Below are 26,882 nucleotides of genomic sequence, written 5' to 3' on the forward strand. Positions count from 1 at the left end.
CGTAGAGGGAGCAGAGCCGTAGAGGGAACAGAGCCGTAGAGGGAACAGAGGCGTAGAGGGAGCAGAGCCGTAGAGGGAGCAGAGCCGTAGAGGGAGCAGAGCCGTAGAGGGAGCAGAGCCGTAGATGGAGCAGAGCCGTAGAGGGAGCAGAGCCGTACAGGGAGCAGAGCCGTACAGGGAGCAGAGCCGTACAGGGAGCAGAGCCGTACAGGGAGCAGAGCCGTACAGGGAGCAGAGCCGTAATAGGGAGCAGAGCCGTAGAGGGAGCAGAGCCGTAGAGGGAGAAGAGCCGTAGAGGGAGAAGAGCCGTAGAGGGAGAAGAGCCGTAGAGGGAGAAGAGCCGTAGAGGGAGAAGAGCTGTAGAGGGAGGAGAGGCCAATGCAGGCACAATTTTTAAGTCATACATATGGCAGGTATCCTTGAGGTTAGAGTGTTGGGCCAGTAACCGAAAGGTCACTGGTTCAAATACAGGAGACGACAAGGTGAAAAATCTGTTGCTGTGCCCTTGAGCATGGCACTTAACACTAATTGCTCCAGGGGTGCTGGACAATGGTGATCCTGGCTGTGACCCCACTCCTTGTGGGTGTCTCAGGGGGACTTACACACGTGTGATTATTTCTTAAATGCATCCCAAATCGTTCCCTATTCCCTATATCGTGCACTACTTTTGACTACTACTTTTTTTAAACAGTGCATTATATAGGGAATAGGGTGCCATTCGTCTCTCTAACACCCTCCCCCAACACCCCTGTCCTAGATTCAGATTCAGCCTATCTTTGCCAGAGCATTCATCTAATGTGCAGGTCACCCCTGAGCCTCCAAGGATAAACTGTCCATTAACTAAATGAGCCTGGGGCTACCGCACCTGTCGCCCCCCCCTCCCTCCGTCCGTCCGTCCGTCTGTCCGCTCCAGTGGAAAATTCCCAGCTTCTCCCAGCGCGTAAAGAGGTAGATAAACAACACTTCTAGAGCCAAACGGGAGCAGGAACAACTCAGCAGGAAGACTTAGCAACAACAGGAAACCTGCTCCTACTGCATCCATCCCCATTCTCTAACAACCACAAGCACCAGGCGTGGACGGGAGAGATACAGGCAGAGACTCAGACAGCCAGGTAATGCGTTCCAAGCAGTGATGACTGATAGAGGAAGAAATCAGAGGATGGGCTCATTGTCATGAATGGAATGGAATGGAAAGGTATCAAACACATGGTTCCCATGTGTTGGATGTGTTTGATACCTTTCCATTTCATTCCAGCCATTACAGTGAACCTGGCCACCATTGGTTCCAAGAGTCGTAGAGAGGAGTATTTTCAGGAGAGTCAGTGTGTGTTGTACCTTCCTTATCAGATCTGTTATGATTGGCTCTCAGTCAGCTGGATAGAGAGAGACTGGCCGGGCTAATAGGGATTGGATAAAGGACATGGGAATGGGGTTCCTTCCTATAAAGGCTGATATGAATGTTTACAGTACTCTCCCTCTCCTGCATCCTGCCCCCCGAGGGCCATTCAGGGTCCCTGGGTTCATTTGGCTTCAACAAGGGTGACCCACAGTACTGACGCTAGTTGTATAGGAAAGGATGAAGTAGCTTTAACTTCAGCGTGTAAGACCTTGAATAAAAGATTTAGCCTCTTAGCTGCAAATTCTAACTGGCCCTTAGTCTCCCATTGCCGTCAATGCATGACTAAGTGAAAATTCTTCTTAGGTGGAAGTTAGGATTCACCCTTGTCTGTATTTGAACAGAGTGAAACAAGTAATAACACATAATAGTAAGACATTAGAAATGGTTCAAGACCGTATCCAAAGGGGCTGACCTGTCTTGAAGACCTCGTAGCGCACTGAGAATCCAGCCCCGGGAGACTCGTAGTCAGACACAAACTTGATTAGGAGCTCGTTGCCGCTGGAGATGATGGGGGAGGGGGCTATCTTCCCACAGAACTTCCCCAGGGTCGGAGCCTCCTCATTCCCACCGTTAAACACCTCCACATAGTCATACCTGAGGACACAGAGAGGGGAGTAAGACTTACTTATTGTACAACACTGCTGCAGTAGCTAAACAGTAGCTAAACAATAGGTAAAAGGTAGCTAAACAATAGGTAAAAGGTAGCTAAACAATAGCTAAACAATAGGTAAAAGGTAGCTAAACAATAGCTAAACAATAGATAAAAGGTAGCTAAACAATAGGTAAAAGGTAGCTAAACAATAGGTCAAAGGTAGCTAAACAATAGGTAAACAATAGGTATAAGGTAGCTAAACAATAGCTAAACAATAGGTAAAAGGTAGCTAAACAATAGGTAAAAGGTAGCTAAACAATAGGTAAACAATAGGTAAAAGGTAGCTAAACAATAGGTAAAAGGTAGCTAAACAATAGGTCAAATGTAGATAAACAATAGGTAAACAATAGGTAAAAGGTAGCTAAACAATAGCTAAACAATAGGTAAAAGGTAGCTAAACAATAGCTAAACAATAGATAAAAGGTAGGTAAACAATAGCTAAACAATAGGTAAAAGGTAGCTAAACAATAGGTAAACAATAGGTAAAAGGTAGCTAAACAGTAGCTAAACAATAGGTAAAAGGTAGCTAAACAATAGGTAAAAGGTAGCTAAACAATAGCTAAACAATAGGTAAAAGGTAGCTAAACAATAGCTAAACAATAGATAAAAGGTAGCTAAACAATAGGTAAAAGGTAGCTAAACAATAGGTCAAAGGTAGCTAAACAATAGGTAAACAATAGGTATAAGGTAGCTAAACAATAGCTAAACAATAGGTAAAAGGTAGCTAAACAATAGGTAAAAGGTAGCTAAACAATAGCTAAACAATAGGTAAAAGGTAGCTAAACAATAGGTAAAAGGTAGCTAAACAATAGGTCAAATGTAGATAAACAATAGGTAAACAATAGGTAAAAGGTAGCTAAACAATAGCTAAACAATAGGTAAAAGGTAGCTAAACAATAGCTAAACAATAGATAAAAGGTAGGTAAACAACAGGTAAACAATAGGTAAAAGGTAGCTAAACAATAGGAAAAGGTAGCTAAACAGTAGGTAAACAATAGCTAAACAGTAGCTAAACAATAGGAAAAGGTAGCTAAACAATAGGAAAAGGTAGCTAAACAATAGGAAAAGGTAGCTAAACAATAGGAAAAGGTAGCTAAACAATAGGAAAAGGTAGTTAACAATAGGAAAAGGTAGTTAACAATAGGTAAAAGGTAGCTAAACAATAGGAAAAGGTAGCTAAACAATAGGAAAAGGTAGTTAAACAATAGGAAAAGGTAGCTAAACAATAGGAAAAGGTAGTTAACAATAGGAAAAGGTAGCTAAACAGTAGGTAAACAATAGGAAAAGGTAGCTAAACAATAGGAAAAGGTAGTTAACAATAGGAAAAGGTAGCTAAACAATAGGAAAAGGTAGTTAACAATAGGTAAAAGGTAGCTAAACAATAGGAAAAGGTAGCTAAACAATAGGAAAAGGTAGTTAACAATAGGAAAAGGTAGCTAAACAATAGGTAAAAGGTAGCTAAACAATAGCTGAACAATAGCTAAACAATAGTTGAACAATAGCTAAACAATAGCTGAACAATAGCTAAACAATAGGTAAAAGGTAGCTAAACAATAGGTAAAAGGTAGCTGAACAATAGCTAAACAATAGCTGAACAATAGCGGAACAATAGGAAAAGGTATCTAATGTCATGTCTTGTTATGTCTGTTCCTGTCCTTTCTCTTCATTCTCTCTCTCTGCTGGTCTTTTTAGGTTACCTTCTCTGTCTCTCATTCCTCAGCTGTTCTACATCTGCCCTAACTAGCTCTTTCACTCTTCCCCACCTGTTCTCTCTTCCCCCTCTGATTAGGTCTCTATTTCTCTCTCTGTTCCTGCTACTTTCAGTGTCTGATTCTGTTTGTGTTTTTTGATGCCAGAAGCAAGCTGTCGTCTCGTTTGCTTCCACCTTGTCCTGTCCTGTCGGAGTCTGCCTGGCAGGAGCATCCTGCACTATACTAACGTTCTTTTTGTTCCGCTGACAACGTTGGAAAAGGATTTATGCCATTCCTGTATTTTCATTAAAGAACTCTGTTTTCTGTTAAAGCCGCTTTTGGGTCTTCACTCAAGTTCATAACAGAAGAATCAGACCAAGAATGGACCCAGCGGCTCCGGACCCTTTTCACTCCGCCGTCGAGATCCAGGGAGCGATGCTAGGCAGACACGAGGAGGAATTGTCTGCTGCTCAACATGCCGTTGAGACCCTGGCCGTCCAAGTCTCCGACCTCACAAGACGGGTTCACCAACTCCACCTCGATCCACCGCCCACTTCCAGGGTTTCCGAGTCGCCGGAGCCCAGGATCAACAACCCGCCGTGTTACTCTGGGGAGCCCACTGAGTGCCGCTCATTCCTCACTCAGTGTGATGTGGTGTTCTCTCTCCAGCCCAACACTTACTCCAGGAGCGCAGCCCGCATCGCCTACGCATTTCTCTCCTTACCGGACGGGCGCGTGAGTGGGGCACGGCAGTCTGGGAGGCGAGGGCTGAGTGTATTAACCAGTATCAGGACTTTAAGGAGGAGATGATACGGGTTTTTGACCGTTCTGTTTTTGGCGAGGAGGCTTCCAGGGCCCTGTCTTCCCTATGTCAGGGGAATAGATCCATAACGGATTATTCTATTGAGTTTCGCACTCTCGCTGCCTCTAGTGACTGGAACGAGCCGGCTTTGCTCGCTCGTTTTCTGGAGGGTCTCCACGTCGAGGTTAAGGATGAGATCCTCTCCCGGGAGGTTCCTTCCAGTCTGGACTCCTTAATAGCTCTCGCTATTCGCATAGAGCGACGGTTTGATCTTCGTCGCCGAGCTCGTGGAAAGGAGCTCACGTTCTCCGTTGCTCCCCTCTCCACATCACTGCCACCTGCCGCATCACTGCCACCCTCCTCCGCCGGCGCGGATGCTGAGCCTATGCAGCTGGGGGTATTCGCATCTCGGCCAAGGAGAGGGAACGGAGAATCACCAATCGCCTCTGTCTCTACTGCGGCTCCGCTGGTCATTTTGTCACCTCATGTCCAGTAAAGGGCCAGAGCTCATCAGTAAGAGGAGGGCTACTGGTGAGCGCAACTACTCAGGCCTCTCCTTCTGGATCACGCACTACCTTTCCGGTCCATCTCCGCTGGCCCGGTTCATCTGCTTCCTGCAGTGCCTTGATAGACTCTGGGGCGGAGGGCTGTTTTATGGACGAGACCTGGGCTCGGGAACATGACATTCCTCTCAGACAGTTAGGGAGCCCAGGGCCTTGTTCGCTTTAGATGGTAGTTCTCTCCCCAAGATTCAGCGTGAGACGCTGCCTTTAACCCTCACTGTCTCTGGTAATCATAGCGAAACCATTTCTTTTTTAATTTTTCGTTCACCTTTTACACCTGTTGTTTTGGGTCATCCCTGGCTAGTGCGCCATAACCCTTCTATTAATTGGTCTAGTAATACTATCCTATCCTGGAATGTTTCTTGTCATGTAACCTGTTTAATGTCTGCTATCCCTCCTGTTTCCTCTGTCTCTTCTTCACAGGAGGAGCCTGGCGATTTGACAGGGGTGCCGGAGGAGTATCACGATCTGCGCACGGTGTTCAGTCGTTCCAAGGCCACTTCTCTCCCTCCACACCGGTCGTATGACTGTAGTATCGATCTCCTTCCGGGAACTACTCCCCCCCGGGGTAGATTATACTCTCTGTCGGCTCCCGAACGTAAGGCTCTCGAGGATTATTTGTCGGTTTCGCTCGACGCCGGTACCATAGTCTCCTCCTCCTCCCCCGCCGGAGCGGGGTTTTTTTTTGTTCAGAAGAAGGACGGGTCCCTGCGCCCATGCGTGGATTATCGAGGGCTGAATGACATAACTGTTAAGAATCGTTATCCGCTTCCTCTTATGTCTTCAGCCTTCGAGATCCTGCAGGGAGCCAGGTTTTTCACCAAATTGGACCTTCGTAACGCCTACCATCTCGTGCGCATCAGGGAGGGGGACGAGTGGAAGACGGCGTTTAACACTCCGTTAGGGCACTTTGAATACCGGGTTCTTCCTTTCGGCCTCGTTAACGCTCCAGCTGTCTTTCAGGCACTAGTTAACGACGTCCTGAGAGACATGCTGAACATTTTTGTTTTCGTTTACATGGACGATATCCTGATTTTTTCACCGTCTCTCTCGATTCATGTTCAGCACGTGCGACGCGTCCTCCAGCGCCTTTTGGAGAACTGTCTTTATGTGAAGGCTGAGAAGTGCACTTTTCATGCCGCCTCTGTCCCTTTCTCGGTTCCGTTATTTCCGCTGAGGGCATTAAGATGGATCCCGCTAAGGTCCAGGCTGTCATTGATTGGCCCGTTCCTAAGTCACGCGTCGAGCTGCAGCGCTTTCTGGGCTTCGCTAATTTCTACCGTCGTTTCATCCGTAATTTCGGTCAGGTGGCAGCTCCTCTCACAGCCCTTACTTCTGTTAAGACGTGCTTTAAGTGGTCCGTTTCCGCCCAGGGAGCTTTTGATCTTCTTAAGAATCGTTTTACATCCGCACCTATTCTTGTTACACCTGACATCTCTAGACAGTTTGTTGTTGAGGTTGACGCGTCAGAGGTGGGTGTGGGAGCCATTCTTTCTCAGCGCTCTCTCTGACGGCAAGGTCCATCCTTGCGCGTTTTCTCTCATCGCTTATCGCCGTCAGAACGTAACTATGATGTTGGTAATCGCGAACTGCTCGCCATCCGCTTATCCCTAGGCGAATGGCGACAGTGGTTGGAGGGGGCGACCGTTCCTTTTGTCGTTTGGACTGACCATAGGAACCTTGAGTACATCCGTTCAGCCAAACGACTTAATGCGCGTCAGGCTCGTTGGGCTCTGTTTTTCGCTCGTTTCGAGTTTGTTATTTCTTATCGTCCGGGCTCAAAAAACACCAAACCTGATGCTTTATCTCGTCTCTTCAGTTCTTCTGAGGTCTCCACCGACCCCGATGGGATTCTCCCTGAGGGGCGTGTTGTCGGGTTGACTGTCTGGGGAATTGAGAGGCAGGTAAAGCAAGCACTCGCTCACACTCCGTCGCCGCGAGCTTGTCCTAGGAACCTTCTGTTCGTTCCCGTTCCTACTCGTCCGGCCGTTCTTCAGTGGGCCCACTCTGCCAAGTTAGCCGGCCACCCCGGCGTTCGGGGTACGCTCGCTTCCATTCGCCAGCGTTTCTGGTGGCCCACTCGGGAACGTGACGCGCGTCGATTTGTCGCCGCTTGTTCGGTCTGCGCGCAGACTAAATCTGGGAACTCTCCTCCTGCCGGCCGTCTCAGACCGCTTCCCATTCCCTCTCGACCGTGGTCTCACATCGCTTTAGATTTTATCACCGGACTGCCTTCATCAGCGGGGAAGACAGTTATTCTTACGGTTGTCGATAGATTCTCTAAGGCGGCTCATTTCATTCCTCTCGATAAGCTCCCTTCTGCTAAGGAGACGGCTCAGATCATTATCGAGAATGTTTTCCGAATTCATGGCCTTCCGTCTGACGTCGTTTCCGACAGAGGTCCGCAGTTCACGTCTCAATTTTGGAGGGAGTTTTGCCGTTTGATTGGGGCTTCCGTCAGTCTCTCGTCCGGCTTTCATCCCCAGTCTAACGGTCAAGCCGAACGGGCCAATCAGACTGTTGGTCGCATTTTACGCAGTCTTTCTTTTCGTAACCCTGCGTCTTGGTCAGAACAGCTCCCCTGGGCAGAGTACGCCCACAACTCGCTTCCCTCGTCTGCTACCGGTCTATCCCCTTTTCAGTGTAGCCTCGGGTACCAGCCTCCGCTGTTCTCATCTCAGCTCGCCGAGTCCTGCGTCCCCTCCGCTCAGGCTTTTGTCCAGCGTTGCGAGCGCACCTGGAAGGGGGTCAGGTCGGCACTTTGCCGTAATAGGGCGCAGACTGTGAGGGCCGCTAATAAGCGTAGGACCAAGAGTCCTAGATATTGTTGCGGTCAGAGAGTATGGCTCTCCACTCAGAACCTTCCCCTTAAGACAGCTTCTCGCAAGTTGGCCCCGCGGTTCATTGGTCCGTTCCGTATTTCCCAGGTCATTAATCCTGTCGCAGTGCGACTTCTTCTCCCGCGCTATCTTCGTCGCGTTCACCCGGTCTTCCATGTCTCCTGTGTTAAGCCCGTTCTTCGCGCCCCCGCTCGTCCCTCCCCCCCCATCCTTGTCGAGGGCGCACCCATCTACAGGGTTCGTAAGATTTTGGACATGCGCCCTCGGGGCCGTGGTCATCAGTACCTAGTTGATTGGGAGGGGTACGGTCCTGAGGAGAGGAGTTGGGTTCCCTCTCGGGACGTGCTGGACCGTTCGCTGATCGATGATTTCCTCCGTTGCCGCCAGGTTTCCTCCTCGAGTGCGCCAGGAGGCGCTCGGTGAGTGGGGGGGTACTGTCATGTCTTGTTATGTCTGTTCCTGTCCTTTCTCTTCATTCTCTCTCTCTGCTGGTCTTTTTAGGTTACCTTCTCTGTCTCTCATTCCTCAGCTGTTCTACATCTGCCCTAACTAGCTCTTTCACTCTTCCCCACCTGTTCTCTCTTCCCCCTCTGATTAGGTCTCTATTTCTCTCTCTGTTCCTGCTACTTTCAGTGTCTGATTCTGTTTGTGTTTTTTGATGCCAGAAGCAAGCTGTCGTCTCGTTTGCTTCCACCTTGTCCTGTCCTGTCGGAGTCTGCCTGGCAGGAGCATCCTGCACTATACTAACGTTCTTTTTGTTCCGCTGACAACGTTGGAAAAGGATTTATGCCATTCCTGTATTTTCATTAAAGAACTCTGTTTTCTGTTAAAGCCGCTTTTGGGTCTTCACTCAAGTTCATAACAGCTAAACAATAGGTAAAAGGTAGCTGAACAATAGCTAAACAATAGCTGAACAATAGCTGAACAATAGCTGAACAATAGCTGAACAATAGGTAAAAGGTAGCTAAACTATAGGTCAAAGGTAGCTGAACAATAGCTAAACAATAGCTGAACAATAGCTGAACAATAGCTAAACAATAGTAAAAGGTAGCTAAACAATAGGTAAAAGGTAGCTGAACAATAGTTGAACAACAGCTAAACAATAGCTAAAAGGTAGCTAAACAATAGGTAAAAGGTAGCTAAACCATAGGTAAACAATAGGTAAAAGGTAGCTAAACAATAGGTTAACAATAGCTAAACAATAGGTAAAAGGTAGCTAAACAATAGGTAAAAGGTAGCTAAACAATAGGTAAAAGGTAGCTAAACAATAGCTGAACAATAGGTAAAAGGTAGCTAAACTATAGGTAAACAATAGGTAAAAGGTAGCTAAACTATAGGTAAACAATAGGTAAAAGGTATCTAAACAATAGGTAAACAATAGGTAAAAGGTAGCTAAACAATAGGTAAACAATAGGTAAAAGGTAGCTGAACAATAGCTAAACAATAGGTCAAATGTAGCTAAACAATAGGTAAAAGGTAGATAAACAATAGGTAAAAGGTAGCTAAACAATGGGTAAACAATAGGTAAACAATAGGTAAACAATAGGTAAAAGGTAGCTGAACAATAGGTAAAAGGTAGCTAAACAATAGGTAAACAATAGGTAAACAATAGGTAAAAGGTAGCTAAACAATAGGTAAACAATAGGTAAAAGGTAGCTGAACAATAGGTAAACAATAGGTAAAAGGTAGCTAAACAATAGGTAAACAATAGGTAAAAGGTAGCTAAACAATAGGTAAAAGGTAGTTAAACCATAGGTAAACAATAGATAAACAATAGGTAAACAATAGATAAACAATAGGTAAACAATAGATATACAGTAGTTAAACAATAGATATACAGTAGCTAAACAATAGGTAAACAATAGATATACATTAGTTAAACAATAGATATACAGTAGCTAAACAATAGGTAAACAATAGATATACAGTAGTTAAACAATAGATATACAGTAGCTAAACAATAGGTAAACAATAGATATACATTAGCTAAACAATAGTTATAACGATAGGTAAAAGGTAGCTCAACCATAGGTAAACAATAGTGAAATAGATCATTATTTAGGTTTGGCGGTTTGACCACAGCACTGGGCCTCAACCTACTGCAATTAAGGAAAATACATGTTCATAGAGTGGTATGGTGAGCATGGCTGTGTCATGCTCATAACATGATGCAGCCACCACCATGCTTGAAAATATGAAGTGGTACTCAGGGATGTGTTGGATTTGCCCCAAACATAACACTTCGTATTCAGGACATAAAGATACATTCTTTGCAGTTTTACTTTATTGCCATATTGCAAACATGATGCATGTTTTGGAATATTTGCATTCTGTATAGGCTTCCTTCTTTTCACTCTGTCATTTAGGTTAATATTGTGGAGTAATTACAATGTTGTTGATCCATCCTCAGTTTTCCTCTATCACAGCCATTAAACTCTGTAACTGTTTTAAAGTCACCATTGGCCTAATAGTAAAATCCCTGAGCGGTTTCCTTCCTCTCTGGCAACTGAGATAGGAAGGGCGCCTGTATCTTTGTGAACTGGGTGTATTGATACACCATCGAAAGTGTAATTAATAACTTCACCATACTCAAAGGGATCTTTAATGTCTCCTTTTTTATTTTATTTTAACCCATCTACCAATAGGTGCTCTTCTTTGCAAGGCATTGGAAAACTTCCCTGGTCTTTGTGGTTGTATCTGTGTTTGAAATTCACTGCTCGATTGAGGGACCTTACAAATACTTTGATGAAGTTATTTTGGCTTGCCATAACAAATGGGTTGAAAACTTATTAACTAAAGACATTTCAGCTTTTCAGTTTTTAAATTAATTTGTAAAAAATTCTAAAAGCCAAATCCACTTTGGTAGGTAATAGGGTGCCATTTGGGACATATCCTAGGCTTTACACACAGCTACTTCATCAGTTTGCCCAGGAGTTAGTTAGTTTGTTTGATTGATTGATTGATTGATTGATTGATTGACTGTCTGTCTGTCTGTCTGTCTGTCTGTCTGTCTGTCTGTCTGTCTGTCTGTCTGTCTGTCTGTCTGTCTGTCTGTCTGTCTGTGTGTGTGTGTGTGTGTGTGTGTGTGTGTGTGTGTGTGTGTGTGTGTGTGTGTGTGTGTGTGTGTGTGTGTGTGTGTGTGTGTGTAAAAAATTGCATTCTCAACTGAGCTCTCCGGGTTTGGGTTTCTTTGTTTAAATCAGACTGCTAACACATTTATTAATTTGAGTTATTTAACCTTTTTTTTCCCATGTAGGTCAATAAAGAACAAATTCTTATTTGCAATTACGGCCCGTACATGTGGACCAATAGTATCTACTCTAACCACATGAACTCTTAATGTGAACACATTAACAGTTCAGCATTTTATGAATCCTGTATAGTTGTTTCTTCCCAATCCCATGACTGCTGTGTCTAAGCAGGCTTGATGATGACGACAGCTGTCTTTGTTCCACTCAAAAAAAGTTTCCATCCTCGGGTGGATTAAAGAACACCAATAAAGGGTTCCACCTCTCCACTTGTTGCATGGCTGCCTGTATGTAGCCTGGCTGACTGTATGTATCCTGGCTGCCTGTGTGTATCCTGGCTGCCTGTATGTAGCCTGGCTGCCTATATGTAGCCTGGCTGCCTATATGTAGCCTGGCTGCCTGTATGTAGCCTGGCTGCCTGTATGTAGCCTGGCTGCCTAAATTTAGCCTGGCTGCCTGTATGTAGCCTGGCTGCCTGTATGTAGCCTGGCTGCCTGTATGTAGCCTGGCTGCCTATATGTAGCCTGGCTGCCTGTATGTATCCTGGCTGCCTGTATGTAGCCTGGCTGCCTATATGTAGCCTGGCTGCCTATATGTAGCCTGGCTGCCTATATGTAGCCTGGCTGCCTATGTGTATCCTGGCTGCCTGTATGTAGCCTGGCTGCCTATATGTAGCCTGGCTGCCTGTATGTAGCCTGGCTGCCTGTATGTAGCCTGGCTGCCTGTATGAATCCTGGCTGCCTATATGAATCCTGGCTGCCTATATGTAGCCTGGCTGCCTATATGAATCCTGGCTGCCTATATGAATCCTGGCTGCCTATATGTAGCATGGCTGCCTGTATGTAGCTTGGCTGCATCCATATAGCCTAGGTGTCACACTCACATACTTGCACACACACACATAATCACACATAATGTTTTGTCTTGTATACTGAGTACATCATGTACAATTATAATGAATATGCTTTGTTTAACTGATTGAACAAACAATTGACATTTTTTTGTACTTTTTTGGCGTGGTTTTCATATAAGCCCTTTTGGGCTTCCAACCTCACCAGCACACCGTTTTTACCCGTGTTTTCAATCTGTACTGTTATGCCTTTCACTTATTTTCTTTGGTGCGGATAAATAAAGCCTACAAAAAAATCTATGGGAATGGAGAGGGAAGAATGGGGTTGGCCCAATTGAACTGCTAAAGGAGTGGGGGTGGGAGGAGAGGGAAGAATGGGGTTGGCCCAACTGAACTGCTAAAAGAGTGGGGGTGGGAGGAGAGGGAAAATGGGGTTGGCCCAACTGAACTGCTAAAGGAGTAGGGGTGAGAGGAGATGGAAAGATGGGTTAGGCCCAACTGAACTGCTAAAGGAGTGGGGGTGGGAGGAGAGGGAAAGAAAACCCATTTGTTTCTGTCTGCACCAGCAGGGAGGCACAATGTTACATTCTGTTCTAAGACACACCATTTGTAGGGTTGCATCTAATTTTAGGGCCGGGGAGTGACAGAGGGAGATTGCGCTGTGATTGTCTCTCTTGCCTATGCCAACGATGTTAGTTAGACTGTTAGCTAGGCTGTGAGAACCATGAACTCACTTCCTGAACATTTGTAGGTCATATCAAGACTCATCATCACACCCACATTCAGTACGTCACATGTTGAACCCAGAACGAAGGCGAGCTCGGTTAATTGTTTTGAAAGTCTCTGGAAAAGTACTCTATTAAAAAAAGTCTGGTTATTAGCTAGCTACAGTGCCTTCAGAAAGTATTTATATCCTTTGACTTACAGCCTGAATTCAAAATTAATTAAATTAAATAAAAATCTCACCCGTCTACACACAATACCCCATAATGACAAAGTGAAAACATGTTTTTAGAAATGTTTGCAAATGTATTGAAAATGAAATACAGTATCCTATTTCCATAAGTATTCACACCCCTGAGTCGAAACATGTTAGAATCACCTTTGGCAGCAATTACAGCTATGAGTCTTTCTGGGTATATCTCTAAAAGCTTTGCACACCTGGATTGTACAATATTTGCACATGATTCTTTTCAAAATTCTTCAAGCTCTGTCAAATTGGTTGTTGATCAATACTAGGCAACCATTTTCAAGTCTTGCCCTAGATTTTCAAGCAGATTTAACTGTAACTCAGCCACTCAGGAACATTCTCTGACTTCTTGGTAAGCAACTCCAGTGTAGATTTGTCCTTGTGTTTTAGGTTATTGACCTGCTGAAAGGTTAATTCATCTTCCCGTGTCTGGTGGAAATCAAACTGAACCAGGTTTTCCTCTAGGATTTTGCCTGTGGTTACAGTAGTTCCAATCCGTTAATTTTTTTTGTCCTGAAAAACTCCATAATGATTACAAGCATACCCATAACATGATGCAGCCACCCCTATGCTTGAAAATATGGAGCATGGTACTCAGTAATTTGTTGTTTGGATTTGCCCCAAACATAACCCTTTGTATTCAGGACATGTTTTGTAATATTTGTATTGTGTACAGGCTTATTTCTTTTCACTCTGTCAATTAGGTAAGTATTGTGGAGTAACTACAATGTTGTTGATCCATCCTCAGTTTTCTCCTATCACAGCCATTCAAATCTAAGTGTTTTAAAGTCACCATTAGCCTCATGGTGAATTCCCTGAGTGGATTTCTTCCTCTCTGGCAACTGATAATGGATAATATGTCTGCAAAGCTTGATAATGTGTGTGGTGTTAACAGAGAGGTCTATTTTCTGGGTGACTTGACTGGTTAGCAACTAGCTGTCCTCTCAAGAGGAAGCTTCTAACTGTGACTAATGACTGTAACATGACCCAGGTTATTACTCAACCAACTCGAGTGCATTCCAATAGTGTTGGATCTTTGGCATCCACTTGTATTGATCATATTACAGTTTTTAACAATCACTTTGGCACTAATTTCAGAACATTGTGGTCATTTTTCAAAACTCTAGACACAAAACGGTCGTCACTTGTAATACAGGCTGTCCAATGTTCAAATCATTGCATTGTGCATTCATATCTTTAAAGAAACCTTGCACTTGCAGAATCATTGGTTCAAATAACTAATTTATCGTGAAATACCATAGGAACATTCATTTAGATCACCCACACACAAGATACCGCTAGTTTCACTGTGTCGTTGTTCGTACAATCCTTAAATATTGTAGTACATAATATGTGATACATGTTTCATTATCCTACTACATGTAAATGCATCACTGTAAAAGTAGAGAATACTACAGACACAGTGGAATCATTGAACAAAATATGACATTTATTGATGAAATACAATAAAATCACAACATAGGTTTCTTTGAATCAAAGCAAAAATAATTAGCAACAAAAAAATAAAAAACAGTTAACGGTCAACTGCAGGATCCTCACCTGACTTACTGTAAAACAAAACATCACTTGAAGTTCCTCACCTGGCTTACTGTAAAACATCACTGCAGGTTCCTCACCTGGCTTACTGTAAAACATCACTGCAGTGTTCCTCACCTGGCTTACTGTAAAAAGGAACACCAAAGATTGGTTACTGTACTATATTTCCCTCAACCCTGTCTTGTGGATTTGGCCACAGGTTCTCATCCACATCACAATGGATGTTTTCATTAGCCAAACATCTTGGGAAGAATCTTCATGCAAATCCAGGCCTGACACTGATCTGCCGTGATGTTATTACATGCGTCATCCGTGGCCTGGAGAAGGGCGGCTTGTTCGTGAAGGCGCCTATCATGTACCTTCCATCTCCATGTGGAGACAAATTCCTCAATCGGGTTAATTAAGGAAAAGAGAGTTTGGGGGTAAGTACAGGGTGGTAAATTGTGGATGGGCCTGAAACCATGCTTGCACCATTTGAGCATGGTGGAACCTGACATTATCCCACACAATGACATAGGTCATGCCATCAGCTCTACAGACCTGATTTAGCTCATCAAGGAAGGTTGCATTCGAACAGCGAATCATGTGGCTGTCTGCAACTCAATATATAGAGTATATAGTGTAGGGAGCTTTAGATGTTGTTCGACCAAACATTAGAACAGGCAAGATGAGTAATCTAAGCAACTTTGACCGTGGTATGATTGTTGATGCTACACATGGTGATTCCAGCATCTCAGAAACAGCTGCCTTCCTGGGATTTTTACACACTACAGTCTCTAGAGTTTACAGAGAATGGTACGATAAACAAAACACATTCAGTGAGCGGCAGTTCTGTGGGCAAAACACCTTGTTAATGAAAGAGGTCAGAGGAGAATGTCCAGACTCATTCAAGCTAACAGAAAGGCCACAAATGCTCAAATAACAGCTGTTTAAAACAGTGGTGTGCAGAAGGGCATCTCTTAACGTACAACACCGTGAATAATTCAGGCTGTTGTGGAGGCAAAAGGGGGTCCTACCCAGTACTAGATAGGTGTACCTAATAAAGTGGCCGGTGAGTGTACAGTAATATCAAATCTGAAAACATGGTCTGGAAAGTAGTACATGGGACCATAGAAACAGTGTGATAAAGAATGATGATGAAATATTACATCCATAGAAAATGTAATCCAATTGGTTCATTCGTGGTAATTGGTGTCAATGGTTCTCGTTATCCTGAAACTTTCATGATCTAAACATGGAATATTGTTTGTCAGTTTCTGTAAAACTATGCATTAAGAGTAATACAACAGTTACTTATCATATTGAGCAGTTGTATCAATTGATATTTAGATCATTGTAATGAAATGAGTAGACAGTCATCTCAGATATGTGAATTGCATTTTGAAATGGTAATACTTTGATGTTAAGTTGTGTCATTTTGAACAGGTGATTTTAGTTCAATGAACAAATGATCTTAGCTTTATGTGTATTGTATCCAAGCAATTGGGGGAAAAAAGTGTTAAGAGTTTTGAAAAATGTGCATTTTGATCATTGGTTGTGAGTTTTGTGTCTAGAGTTTTGAAAAATTACATCAAGGTTCCGAAATTAGTGCCAAAGTGATTGTAAAAAAAATATATATTGAAAGTCAGTAGTTAACTTGTTCGCTGAAAAATAGCATTGTATTTGGTCAAACACAATCCTCTCCATCAGTTTAGTAAGAACAGTTTATTAAGAATAGGCAGTAAACTGAAAGGAGGCTTTACTATTTTTAGGCAGTGAAATTACCTTCGCTTCCTTCAATGCCTGTGGTCTTTTAGGCTTTGGTTAAAGCTGCAATATGTCACTTTTTGGGCGACCCGACCAAATTCTCATAGAAATGTGTGGTATGTCTGACTGTTTGATGAGTCTACTCTGCCCTAAGGCAGGACCCAGCTGAGACAGAGTGTGTCCGTCTGTCGACAGTTCCCACTTTTCAGCCTGTTCCACACTGCAGCCTGGATTAACCCTGAGTGTGACTAGGTCAGTGGAATAACTAATGCCTTAACTTTCCCAGTGAGAGGAGAGGAGGGAGGGAGGCTTCTAGCCTAGCAGGCACACTGAGTCATTCCGTGTGTGTGTGTGTGTGTGTGTGTGTGTGTGTGTGTGTGTGTGTGTGTGTGTGTGTGTGTGTGTGTGTGTGTGTGTGTGTGTGTGTGTGTGTGCGCAAAGCTCTTACCAGACCATCCTCACAAGAGGGCATGAATAACCTAACCAGTGATTCTACTGGACAATGTGAGGGCAGTTAGGCTATGTTCTGTAGCTGTAGTCTAAGTTTCTATTTAACAAGGGTGAGAGGAAAGTGTTTCAGTTGGTTAATAGGGCTGTCTCAGTGAGCAATGAAAGCCCCAAGTGTGTAGCCATCTGCATACTCTCTCCCCACGGCACTGCTTTTACAGGTCTATCTAAGGGGGGCATGATGCACAGGAATAAAATGCCATACGTACATAACATCACTGTAAGCTAGGCGCTAGTGCTTTACTAGAGGGCACTTCAAATGCTTCCCACAGGTCACATAAAGCCTACTGTGAACAGAATGAATACATTTTATAATGAAGAGTGTACATTTAAGCATTGGAGACATATTTATGCCCTAAGCTGTCTGTGACCAATAAACTGCAGTCAGGTGTGAAGATTGTCGTCATAATTACTGTTTGGAGTGATTGATGTTATTGTTTGATTACGAGGATCTCTTGCCTGATGTGTCAATTACTCCGTGTTTGCATAGTAGACTATGAGCTAAACAAGGCACATGGGCAGAGGATAATAGACAGACTCCCTTAAGGACACGACATGGCATAGCGAATGACAGCCGCACACAGTAGATCACATGCTGGGTGTCGGAGAACAATGTACCATCATTACCTCTTTAACAACAGAATGTTATTTTACAAGGTCTACCAAAGGTGTCCAGAAACAGTGAAAGACACTATTAATGAGCACAACATAACCAAATAGCTGTCTGTTCTGGCATTGAACAAATGAATACAGTCAAATCGAACCTATGGGGCCGACCACATAAAACGTGTCACTATCTATACCCCATGCCTCAGTCAGCGTACCCCATAGGTTTAACAAGCATTTAAAGGGTGTTCCCAAGTCTAAACCCTGAGAAAGGAGACTCATATACCTGGGAGAGGTAAGAGGAAAAGGGCCCTTGCTCAAAAGTAGTGTACTATATATTGTGAATACTTTATATTTGGGATGCATCCTGGACAGACGGACAGACAGGGAGGAGAGGAAGAAGCTGTTACTTTTACACTGAAAGGAAAGCACTGTTATCTAATGGGACTTACTGGGCTTTCTGATTGCAGCCGGCTGGCCACAAACACCTCTGGTTTCAGCCTTGTAGTGTCTGACACAACCAGAGATGGAAACATGAACATGGTGACTGGAGTCCTCATGATGACTGGTGATCAAGGCTTTTTTTCATCCATATTACTGCACAACAACAACACAGTTATCTAGACATTCATGTTTGTCCTGGCAGATCCTTTTAATGCTTGTCCTGGCAGGTCATTTTAATGCTTGTCCTGGCAGATCATTTTAATGCTTGTCCTGGCAGATCCTTTTAATGCTTGTCCTGGCAGGTCATTTTAATGCTTGTCCTGGCAGATCATTTTAATGCTTGTCCTGGCAGTTCCTTTTAATGCTTGTCCTGGCAGGTCATTTTAATGCTTGTCCTGGCAGTTCCTTTTAATGCTTGTCCTGGCAGGTCATTTTAATGCTTGTCCTGGCAGGTCCTTTTAATGCTTGTCCTGGCAGATCCTTTTAATGCTTGTCCTGGCAGATCCTTTTAATGCTTGTCCTGGCAGGTCCTTTTAATGCTTGTCCTGGCAGATCCTTTTAATGCTTGTCCTGGCAGATCCTTGTAATGCTTGTCCTGGCAGATCCTTGTAATGCTTGTCCTGGCAGATAATTTTAATGCTTGTCCTGGCGATCATTATGTAGATGCCAATAATATATTTCTACACCATCCACATGGTTAGCCAGCCAACCAGCCAGCCACACATCAGTAACTCTTATTTTTAGACTGCAGCTGTACTCCAGTCCACTGCTTATTCTGTTTAAATACAGGAGGAAGGCCAGATAGATACATAACCATCTATGGTGATAGATAGTCCTATAGCCCTTCCTAAATACAAGCAGTTGAGTTTTTATTTATTATTTAAAACAAGTTCTCATTTACAACCGCGACCTGGCCAAGATAAAGCAAAGCAGTGCGACACAAACAACAACACAGAGTTACACATTGGATAAACAAACGTACAGTCAATAACACAATAGAAAAGTCCATATACAGTGAGTGCAAATGAGGTAAGATTAGGGAGGTAAGGTGAAATAATTACAATTTAGCAATTAAACACTGGAGTGATAGATGTGCAGAAGATGAATGTGCAAGTAGAGATACTGAGGTGCAAAGGAGCAAAAAACATAAATAACAATATGGGGATGAGGTAGTTGGATGGGCTATTTACAGATGGGCTATGTACAGGTGCAATGATCTGTAAACTGCTCTGACAGCTGATGCTTAAAGTTAGTGAGGGAGATATGAGTCTCCAGTTTCAGTGATTTTTGCAATTCGTTCCAGTCATTGGCAGCAGAGAACTGGAAGGAAAGGGGGCCAAAGTAGGAATTGGCTTTGGGATTAAATATACCTGCTGGTGTGTATGCTACAGGTGAGTGCTGCTATGGTGACCAGTGAGCTGAGATAAGGCGGGGCTTTACCTAGCAAAGACTTAGAGATGACCTGAAGCCAGTGGGATTGGCGACGAATATGAAGCGAGGGCCAGCCAACGAGAGCATAGAGGTCGCAGTGGTGGGTAGTATATGGGACTTTGGTGACAAAACGGATGGCACTGTGATATACTGCATCCAATTTGCTGAATAGGGTGTTGGAGGTTATTTTGTAAATGACATCGCCGAAGTCAAGGATCGGTAGGATGGTCAGTTTTACAAGGGTATGTTTGTCAGAATGAGTGATGGATGCTTTGTTGTGAAATAGGAAGCCAATTCGAGATTTAATTTTGAATTGGAGATGCTAAATGTGAGTCTGGAAGGAGACTTTACAGTCTAACCAGACACCTAGGTATTTGTAGTTGTCCACATATTCTAAGTCAGAAATGTAAAAGTAATGAAAAAAAAAAGTAATGATGCTGGACAGACGGGCAGGTGCGGGCAGCGATCGGTTGAAGAGCATGCATTTAGTTTTACTAGCATTTAAGAGCAATTGGAGGCCACAGAAGGAGAGTTGTATGGCATTGAAGCTCGTCTGGAGGTTAGTTAACACAGTGTCCAAAGAAGGGCCAGAAGTATACAGAATGGTGTCGTCTGCGTAGAGGTGGATCAGAGAATCACCAGCACCAAGAGCGACATCATTGATGTATACAGAGAAAAGAGTGGCTGGGGGGACCTGGTATCCATCCCAAATGGCACCATATTCACTATACAGTATAGTTCACTACTTACGACCAGGGTTATAGCACTACAGATGTCCTATCTTAATTTGACCAGTTTCTCACAGCAGGAAAATAAAGCTGCATCAACAGGAAATGAATATGTGGATTATAATATATATTTGTGTTGGGTTTTTACATTATTAGTTAGGATAAACCAAGTCTGACATTTTAAAGTGGAAATTACAAACTTTAGAAGCCTTTTTAAACCTTGAATACACTAAAATAATTTGTGACAAGCGAGTGATCAAATTAAGATAGCATATCTGTATATAAGGAATAGGGTTCCATTTGGGATGCAGGTCTGATCTCCAACTTCTCCACAGCCGTATCGAGAATGAGTCTCAGCAGTCAAGAATCAAAGACGTCTGCTGTCCTCTCCTCTCCTATAAACAATGCTGCTTTATGAGTTCAGACAGACTGGGGGGTCAGCCTGAGGGCCTGTTCTTGTGTTGGGAGCAGATACAAGGCATTCCTCCATGCCACTCGTGATAGAGAGTTATTATCCACCAGGGTCCCTGCTGTTGGTGGGCGGCTAACCATAACCCTGGCTCCAGAGGATGGGCTTCCTGTCTGTCTGACTCTGGATGAGTCTCAAATGGCACCCTATTCTGTATAGATTTCACTACTGTTGACCAGAGCCCTATGGGCCCTAGTCAAAAGTAGTGCACTAAATATGGAATAAGGTGCCATTTGAGACACCCACTGCAATGCTGAAGTGATATAGACCATTGGCTCACCCTCTCATCCCGAGGACACTAACTGGGTGACGGTCGGACTCCCCTTTGACCCCTTAAGGGACCCTGACCCCAGCAGTAAGAGGTCTCCCTGCATCCCTATGGTCTTTTCTGTCCACTATGAAATCATCTGAAGCTACAATGACATGATCCAAACAGAGTAAAAAGGCACTATTTTTAACTGATTTAGTTCATCGAGTTTGTTGTTCAGTGTCTCATGATTGTTGTTGGCACAGGCACACACACACACACACATCACGTTGCCATGGTAATAGGACAATATTACTATTCACAGTGAACTCTGGAGAAACCCATTATCAAGGGGGACAGACTGTGTACATGCTGTAGACAGCAGACCTGTGTTCAAACACTATTTGAAATCTTTAAATTACTTTGAACATTTGCTTAAGCCTGCCTGTAGTGCCAGATGAGCTGGGTTTACAGTTGTGCTACTATTCTATTGGTCTATGAAAGCCAGGCAAATTCAATCAAGCACAGATGAAGTATTTGAAATTATTTCAAATAATCCTTAAACCCAGGTCTGGTACACAGTTCTTGTGACTCGTGAAGTATTTCCTAAGTCTTGAAGACATCTGGAAAGGGGTGCTTTCTGTCCACAGAGGGACAGCAGCTGTGAGATTGCAGCGCAGCACCGCTCTGAATCTGAGTTTTGTCTTAACTCTCTCCTCATTAATCTGCCCGTTAGGCTGTAATCTGACATGTGTTTTCATTTGGCTGTGCAGAACTTCAGCCTGCTCATGAGTAGGGAGGCAGAGGGCCTCTGGATGCTCTGATTTACTGAAGTGCACTTTAGACTGAAGATGACTAAAGAGCACATTTTAGACCCATTGCCTGTGTCTGTCGGTTAACAAAACACACAAAGCTTTTGTCACAAATGGCACCCTCCCATCAAAGGTAGTGCACCCTATATAGTGCATTACCCATCAAAGGTAGTGCACCCGATAGGGAACATGGTGCCATTTGGGATGCATCCACAATGTTTCGTCTGGTGTAAGCCAAGTGGTGAGTGACAACATTTATTTGGGAAAACGCATCCAAACAATCATGACACCTGCTCTTTCTATGATACCGACTGACCAAGTGAATCCAGGTGAAAGCTATGATCCCTTATTGAAGTCACTTGTTAAATCCACTTCAGTGTAGCTGAAGGGGGGAAGACAGGTTAAAGGAGAAAGCCTTGAGACAATTGAGACATGGATGGTGTATGTGTGCCATTAATTAGAGGGTGAATGGGCAAGACTTAAGTGCTTTTGAACGGGGTATGGTAGTAGGTGCCAGGCGCACCGGTGTCTGTCAGTGCTGCTTGGTTTTTCAAGCTCAACAGTTTCCCGTTGTATCAAGAATGGTCCACCACCCAAAGGACATCCATCCAACTTGACACAACTGTGGGAAGCATTGAGTCAACATGGGCCAGCATCCCTGTGGAACACCATGCCCCTAATTGGGGCTGTTCTGTTATGTTTATGTAAGTGGCTCCAATGATATGGCTATTCAGTGTAAGCCAGTCATAAGGTTAAAAAATGGGTCAACTGCAGTGCCAATGTACAGGGATTAAAATATGCTTGGTGTCCATGGTGTGCACTTTGCACCAATACAGAGAGAGATCGAGATATCGAGATCAAGAGAGAGACAGAGAGAGAGACAGCGAGAGAGAGACAGCGAGAGAGAGAGAGAGAGAGAGAGAGAGACAGACAGAGCGAGAGAGAGACAGACAGAGAGAGAGAGACAGACAGACAGAGCGAGAGAGAGACAGACAGACAGAGCGAGAGAGAGACAGACAGAGCGAGAGAGAGAGAGAGAGAGAGACAGACAGAGCGAGAGAGAGAGACAGACAGAGCGAGAGACAGACAGAGAGATACAGACCGAGCGAGAGAGACAGAGACAGAGAGAGATCGAAAGAGAGAGACAGAGAGAGAGACAGTGTGAGAGAGAGAGACAGACAGTGCGAGAGAGAGACAGACAGTGCGAGAGAGAGAGAGACAGAGAGAGAGAGAGAGAGAGAGAGAGAGAGAGAGACAGAGAGAGAGAGACAGACAGAGAGAGAGAGAGACAGAGAGAGACAGAGAGAGAGAGAGACAGAGAGAGAGACAGAGAGAGAGAGAGAGATCGAGACAGAGACAGAGAGACAGAGACAGAGAGAGAGAGACAGAGACAGAGACAGAGAGAGAGACAGAGATCGAGACTGAGACAGAGATAGAGAGAGAGAGAGAGAGATCGAGACAGAGAGATCGAGACAGAGACAGAGAGAGAGAGAGAGAGAGAGTGATCGAGACAGAGACAGAGAGAGAGAGAGAGAGAGAGAGAGATCGAGACAGAGAGAGAGAGAGATCGAGACAGAGAGAGATCGAGACAGAGACAGAGAGAGAGAGAGAGAGAGAGAGATCGAGAGATCGAGACAGAGACAGAGAGAGAGAGAGAGAGAGAGAGAGAGAGAGATCGAGACAGAGACAGAGAGAGAGAGTGATCAAGACAGAGACAGAGAGAGAGAGAGAGATCGAGACAGAGACAGAGATCGAGACAGAGACAGAGAGAGAGATTGAGACAGAGACGGAGAGAGAGAGAGAGATCGAGACAGAGAGAGAGAGAGATCGAGACAGAGAGAGAGATCAAGACACAGACGGAGAGAGAAAGAGAGACCGAGACAGAGAGAGAGAGAGACCGAGAGAGAGAGAGACCAAGAGAGAGAGATCGAGACAGAGAGAGAGATCGAGACAGAGAGAGAGATCGAGACAGAGACAGAGAGAGATCGAGACAGAGACAGAAAGAGATCGAGACAGAGACTGAGAGAGAGAGAGAGAGAGAGAGAGACAGAGACAGAGAGAGTGATCGAGACAGAGACAGAGAGAGAGAGACAGAGACAGAGAGAGAGAGACCGAGACAGAGACAGAGAGAGACCGAGACAGAGATAGAGAGAGACCGAGACAGACAGAGAGAGAGAGAGACCGAGACAGAGACAGAGAGAGAGATCGAGACAGAGAGAGAGAGAGAACGAGACAGAGAGAGAGAGAGAGAGAGAGAGAGTGAGAGAGAGACCGAGACAGAGACAGAGAGAGAGAGAGAGAGAGAGAGAGATCGAGACAGAGAGATGGCGTGTGGAGAATAAAAACTGGAAACTGATGAGTCAGTTCAGTGTGCACAAAGTACAAAGTGAGAAATGGAATGTCGTAAGAAAAGAGAGAATCCAGATGAAATCCAGAAGTCTGTCCAAGAGGTCATAGTACGACAGCCCATCAGGCTGACTAGCCTATGGCTCTATAACACTCACCACCAGCAGTCTAAATAAGTATTTCATCTGGTTGACCACAATGACCACAGAACAGTGGGGCAGTGGGAATGTCCATTGACCACACTGAGAGGATCATTCAATTAGGGTTGTATCCTTCACTGGACCTATTCCTCTCCTGCAGGACACACTATATCCTACATAGTCCCTACATAGTGCACTACTTCCCCATGGTCCTGGTCAGAAGTAATGCAAAACATAGGGAATAGAGTGCATTTGGGACAGTCACTGTCTCTGACCAGGTTAGTAGCGGCACTGCTGGTTGGGAGTCTGTAGGTCTGCAGCTGTGGTTTAATTTGATAGGTGTCATACCACAAAGGTTATGCCAACTACAGACAACAAGGGAAAACAAGGCAAGAGTAAACATGTCGTCCCCCAAAAATGATGCAGCCCCCCCCCCCCCTTGGGCCAATTGAGATATAACGTGTGACTAACATACTAACGCACGTGCCTCATCCATGTAGTTTAGGAGCCTGCAGGCTGGGTTTAGTCCTGTAATCACCCTACATCCTGGCATTTAGATTTGATTCAATTACATGACTTGAAGTTCAAGAGAGAATAACTTCAGATAAGCACGCCAGTCGCAACTCTGAAGTTCACATAAATCTTTCATTGATGTAATTGGGAGGCTTTAGTTGAAATTAAAATCACGAGCACCAAATATCTTAAATTAGGATTTGTCCCGAAATTCCTACAGCAAACTATCTCTTGGATTTATGAGATTATGTAAAGAGGGGTTTTACAAGAATCTATTTACAACTCGGATATTGTTGTTTTAAAATTGGTATATAAAGGCCGATGTCACGAAATGGGTAATGGAGTAATGGGGTAATGTAATAGTGTTGTTGCAGCTACTTAGTACATGGAGAGAGAAAAAAGAGTCTCCGAAGTAACTTCCATGGTATGGCAGACTCTTAGAGCACCGATCCCAATAGTGGCAGTAAATACATGAAGACAGAGTGCCCTCGTGGGCCTGGACTCAGATTCACAAAACATTCTTTAAGAAGGAATTACTTCTTAACTGACATTGTTTCCTTAACTATAGACTTAAGAAAGTTAAGCAAAGTTGCTGTTCCTCGAAAAGGTTATTGGAAATATTCTTGCGCTATTTCTTATGTTTCTCCTTCAGCAAAAAGTTAAGAAGAAATTTGAGTCTTGAAAATAAAGTTTTTAGAAATGTATTTAATTCCAAGATAAAAGCTAAACCCTAGTCTTAAACTCAGAGCAGTGAGAGAAAAGCTCATGCAAGCAATTGAACACAAACACAACATATAATATAATGATCACCAGAGTAACAACAAATGTATGCATGTGTGTATACAAGTATGTACAATACATGACCAAAAGTATGTGGAAACTTGCTCTTTAAACATCTCATTCCAAAATCATGGGCATTAATATGGAGTTGGTCCCTCCTTTGCTGCTATAACATCCTCCACTCTTCTGGGAAGGCTTTCTACTAGATGTTGGTACATTGTGCTTCCATTCAGCCACAAGAGCATTAGTGAGGTCGGGCTCTGATGTTGGGCGATTAGGCCTGGCTCGCACTCTGCGCTCCAATTCATCCCAAAGGTGTTCGATGGGGTTGAGGTCAGGGCTCTGTGCAGGTCAATCAAGTTCTTCCCCACCGATCTCAACAAACCTTTTATGTATGGACCTCGCTTTGTGCACAGGAAAGGGCCTTCCCCCAACTGAAAGGGCATTCCCCAAGCTCAATGTGTTGGTTTCAATATGGTTGTACCCCTGTCCGGGGGTATCATCAGGTGGGGCCACAGTGTCTCCTGACCCCTCCTGTCTCAGCCTCCAGTATTTATGCTGCAGTAGTTTATGTTTCGGGGGTCTGTTATATCTGGAGTTTTTCTCCTGTCTTATCCGGTGTCCTGTGTGAATTTAAGTATGCTCTCTCTAATTCTCTCTTTCTTTCTCTCTCTCTCTCAGAGGACCTGAGCCCTAGGACCATGCCTAAGGACTACCTGGCATGATGACTCCTTGTTGTTCCCAGTCCACCTGGCTCTGCTGCTGTTCCAGTTTCAACTGTTCTGCCTGCGGCTATGGAACCCTGACCTGTTCACTGTGATTACTATTATTTGACCATGCTGGTCATTTATGAACATTTGAACATCTTGGCCATGTTCTGTTATAATCTCCCCCCGGCACAGACAGAAGAGGACTGGCCACCCCTCATAGCCTGTTTCCTCTCCAGGTTTCTTCCTAGGTTTTGGCCTTTCTAGGGAGTTTTTCCTAGCCAGCGTGCTTCTACACCTGCATTTCTTGCTGTTTGGGGTTTTATGCTGGGTTTCTGTACAGCACTTTGATATATCAGCTGATGTAAGAATGGCTATATAAATACATTTGATTTGAAGTAGAATGACTCTTTCCGACATCTTGTTTTACATTTTCTCGACAGTGGAGGCAAAAACAGGAAGGCCAAGTGTACTATTGGATACAACATGATTTGTTTGAGGTTCGGTTTCTAAGGAAGTAAATTGGGCTATGAACTCCAATAATCTCTTTGTTTGTGCTCAGTTCCATGGGCATTTCCCCTTTATTTCACCACAGTGAAGTTGACAGGGGTCTTAACAGCTAAACTCTATAAGTGACAGAGACTGATTATATTAGAGCCGTAGAGGGTCATGTTATCCTTTGTTTATCTCCCGTCTTGTATGTAAATACCGTTAGTAGCTCTGTTACCGTGCACGTCTTCATGTCTTTACTGTCACTATTGGGATCGGTGCTGTAAGAGTCTGCCATACCATGGAAGTTACTTCTGAGATTCTTTTTCTGTCCATGTACTAAGT

General features: G+C 44.1%; 1 protein-coding gene across 1 annotated transcript in view; it reads right to left on the reverse strand.

Moving 5' to 3' along the window:
• LOC135558641 (neuropilin-1a-like) overlaps positions 1–26,882 on the reverse strand; it is an 81,361-nt gene that overhangs the window by 50,575 nt on the left and 3,904 nt on the right. Inside the window, exon 3 of the mRNA XM_064992600.1 lies at positions 1,812–1,993. Coding sequence (XP_064848672.1) covers positions 1,812–1,993 — 182 coding nt within the window. The remainder of the gene's footprint in view (positions 1–1,811; positions 1,994–26,882) is intronic.

Source organism: Oncorhynchus masou, chromosome 17 (genome assembly GCF_036934945.1).
Source record: "Oncorhynchus masou masou isolate Uvic2021 chromosome 17, UVic_Omas_1.1, whole genome shotgun sequence".
Lineage (NCBI taxonomy): Eukaryota > Metazoa > Chordata > Actinopteri > Salmoniformes > Salmonidae > Oncorhynchus > Oncorhynchus masou.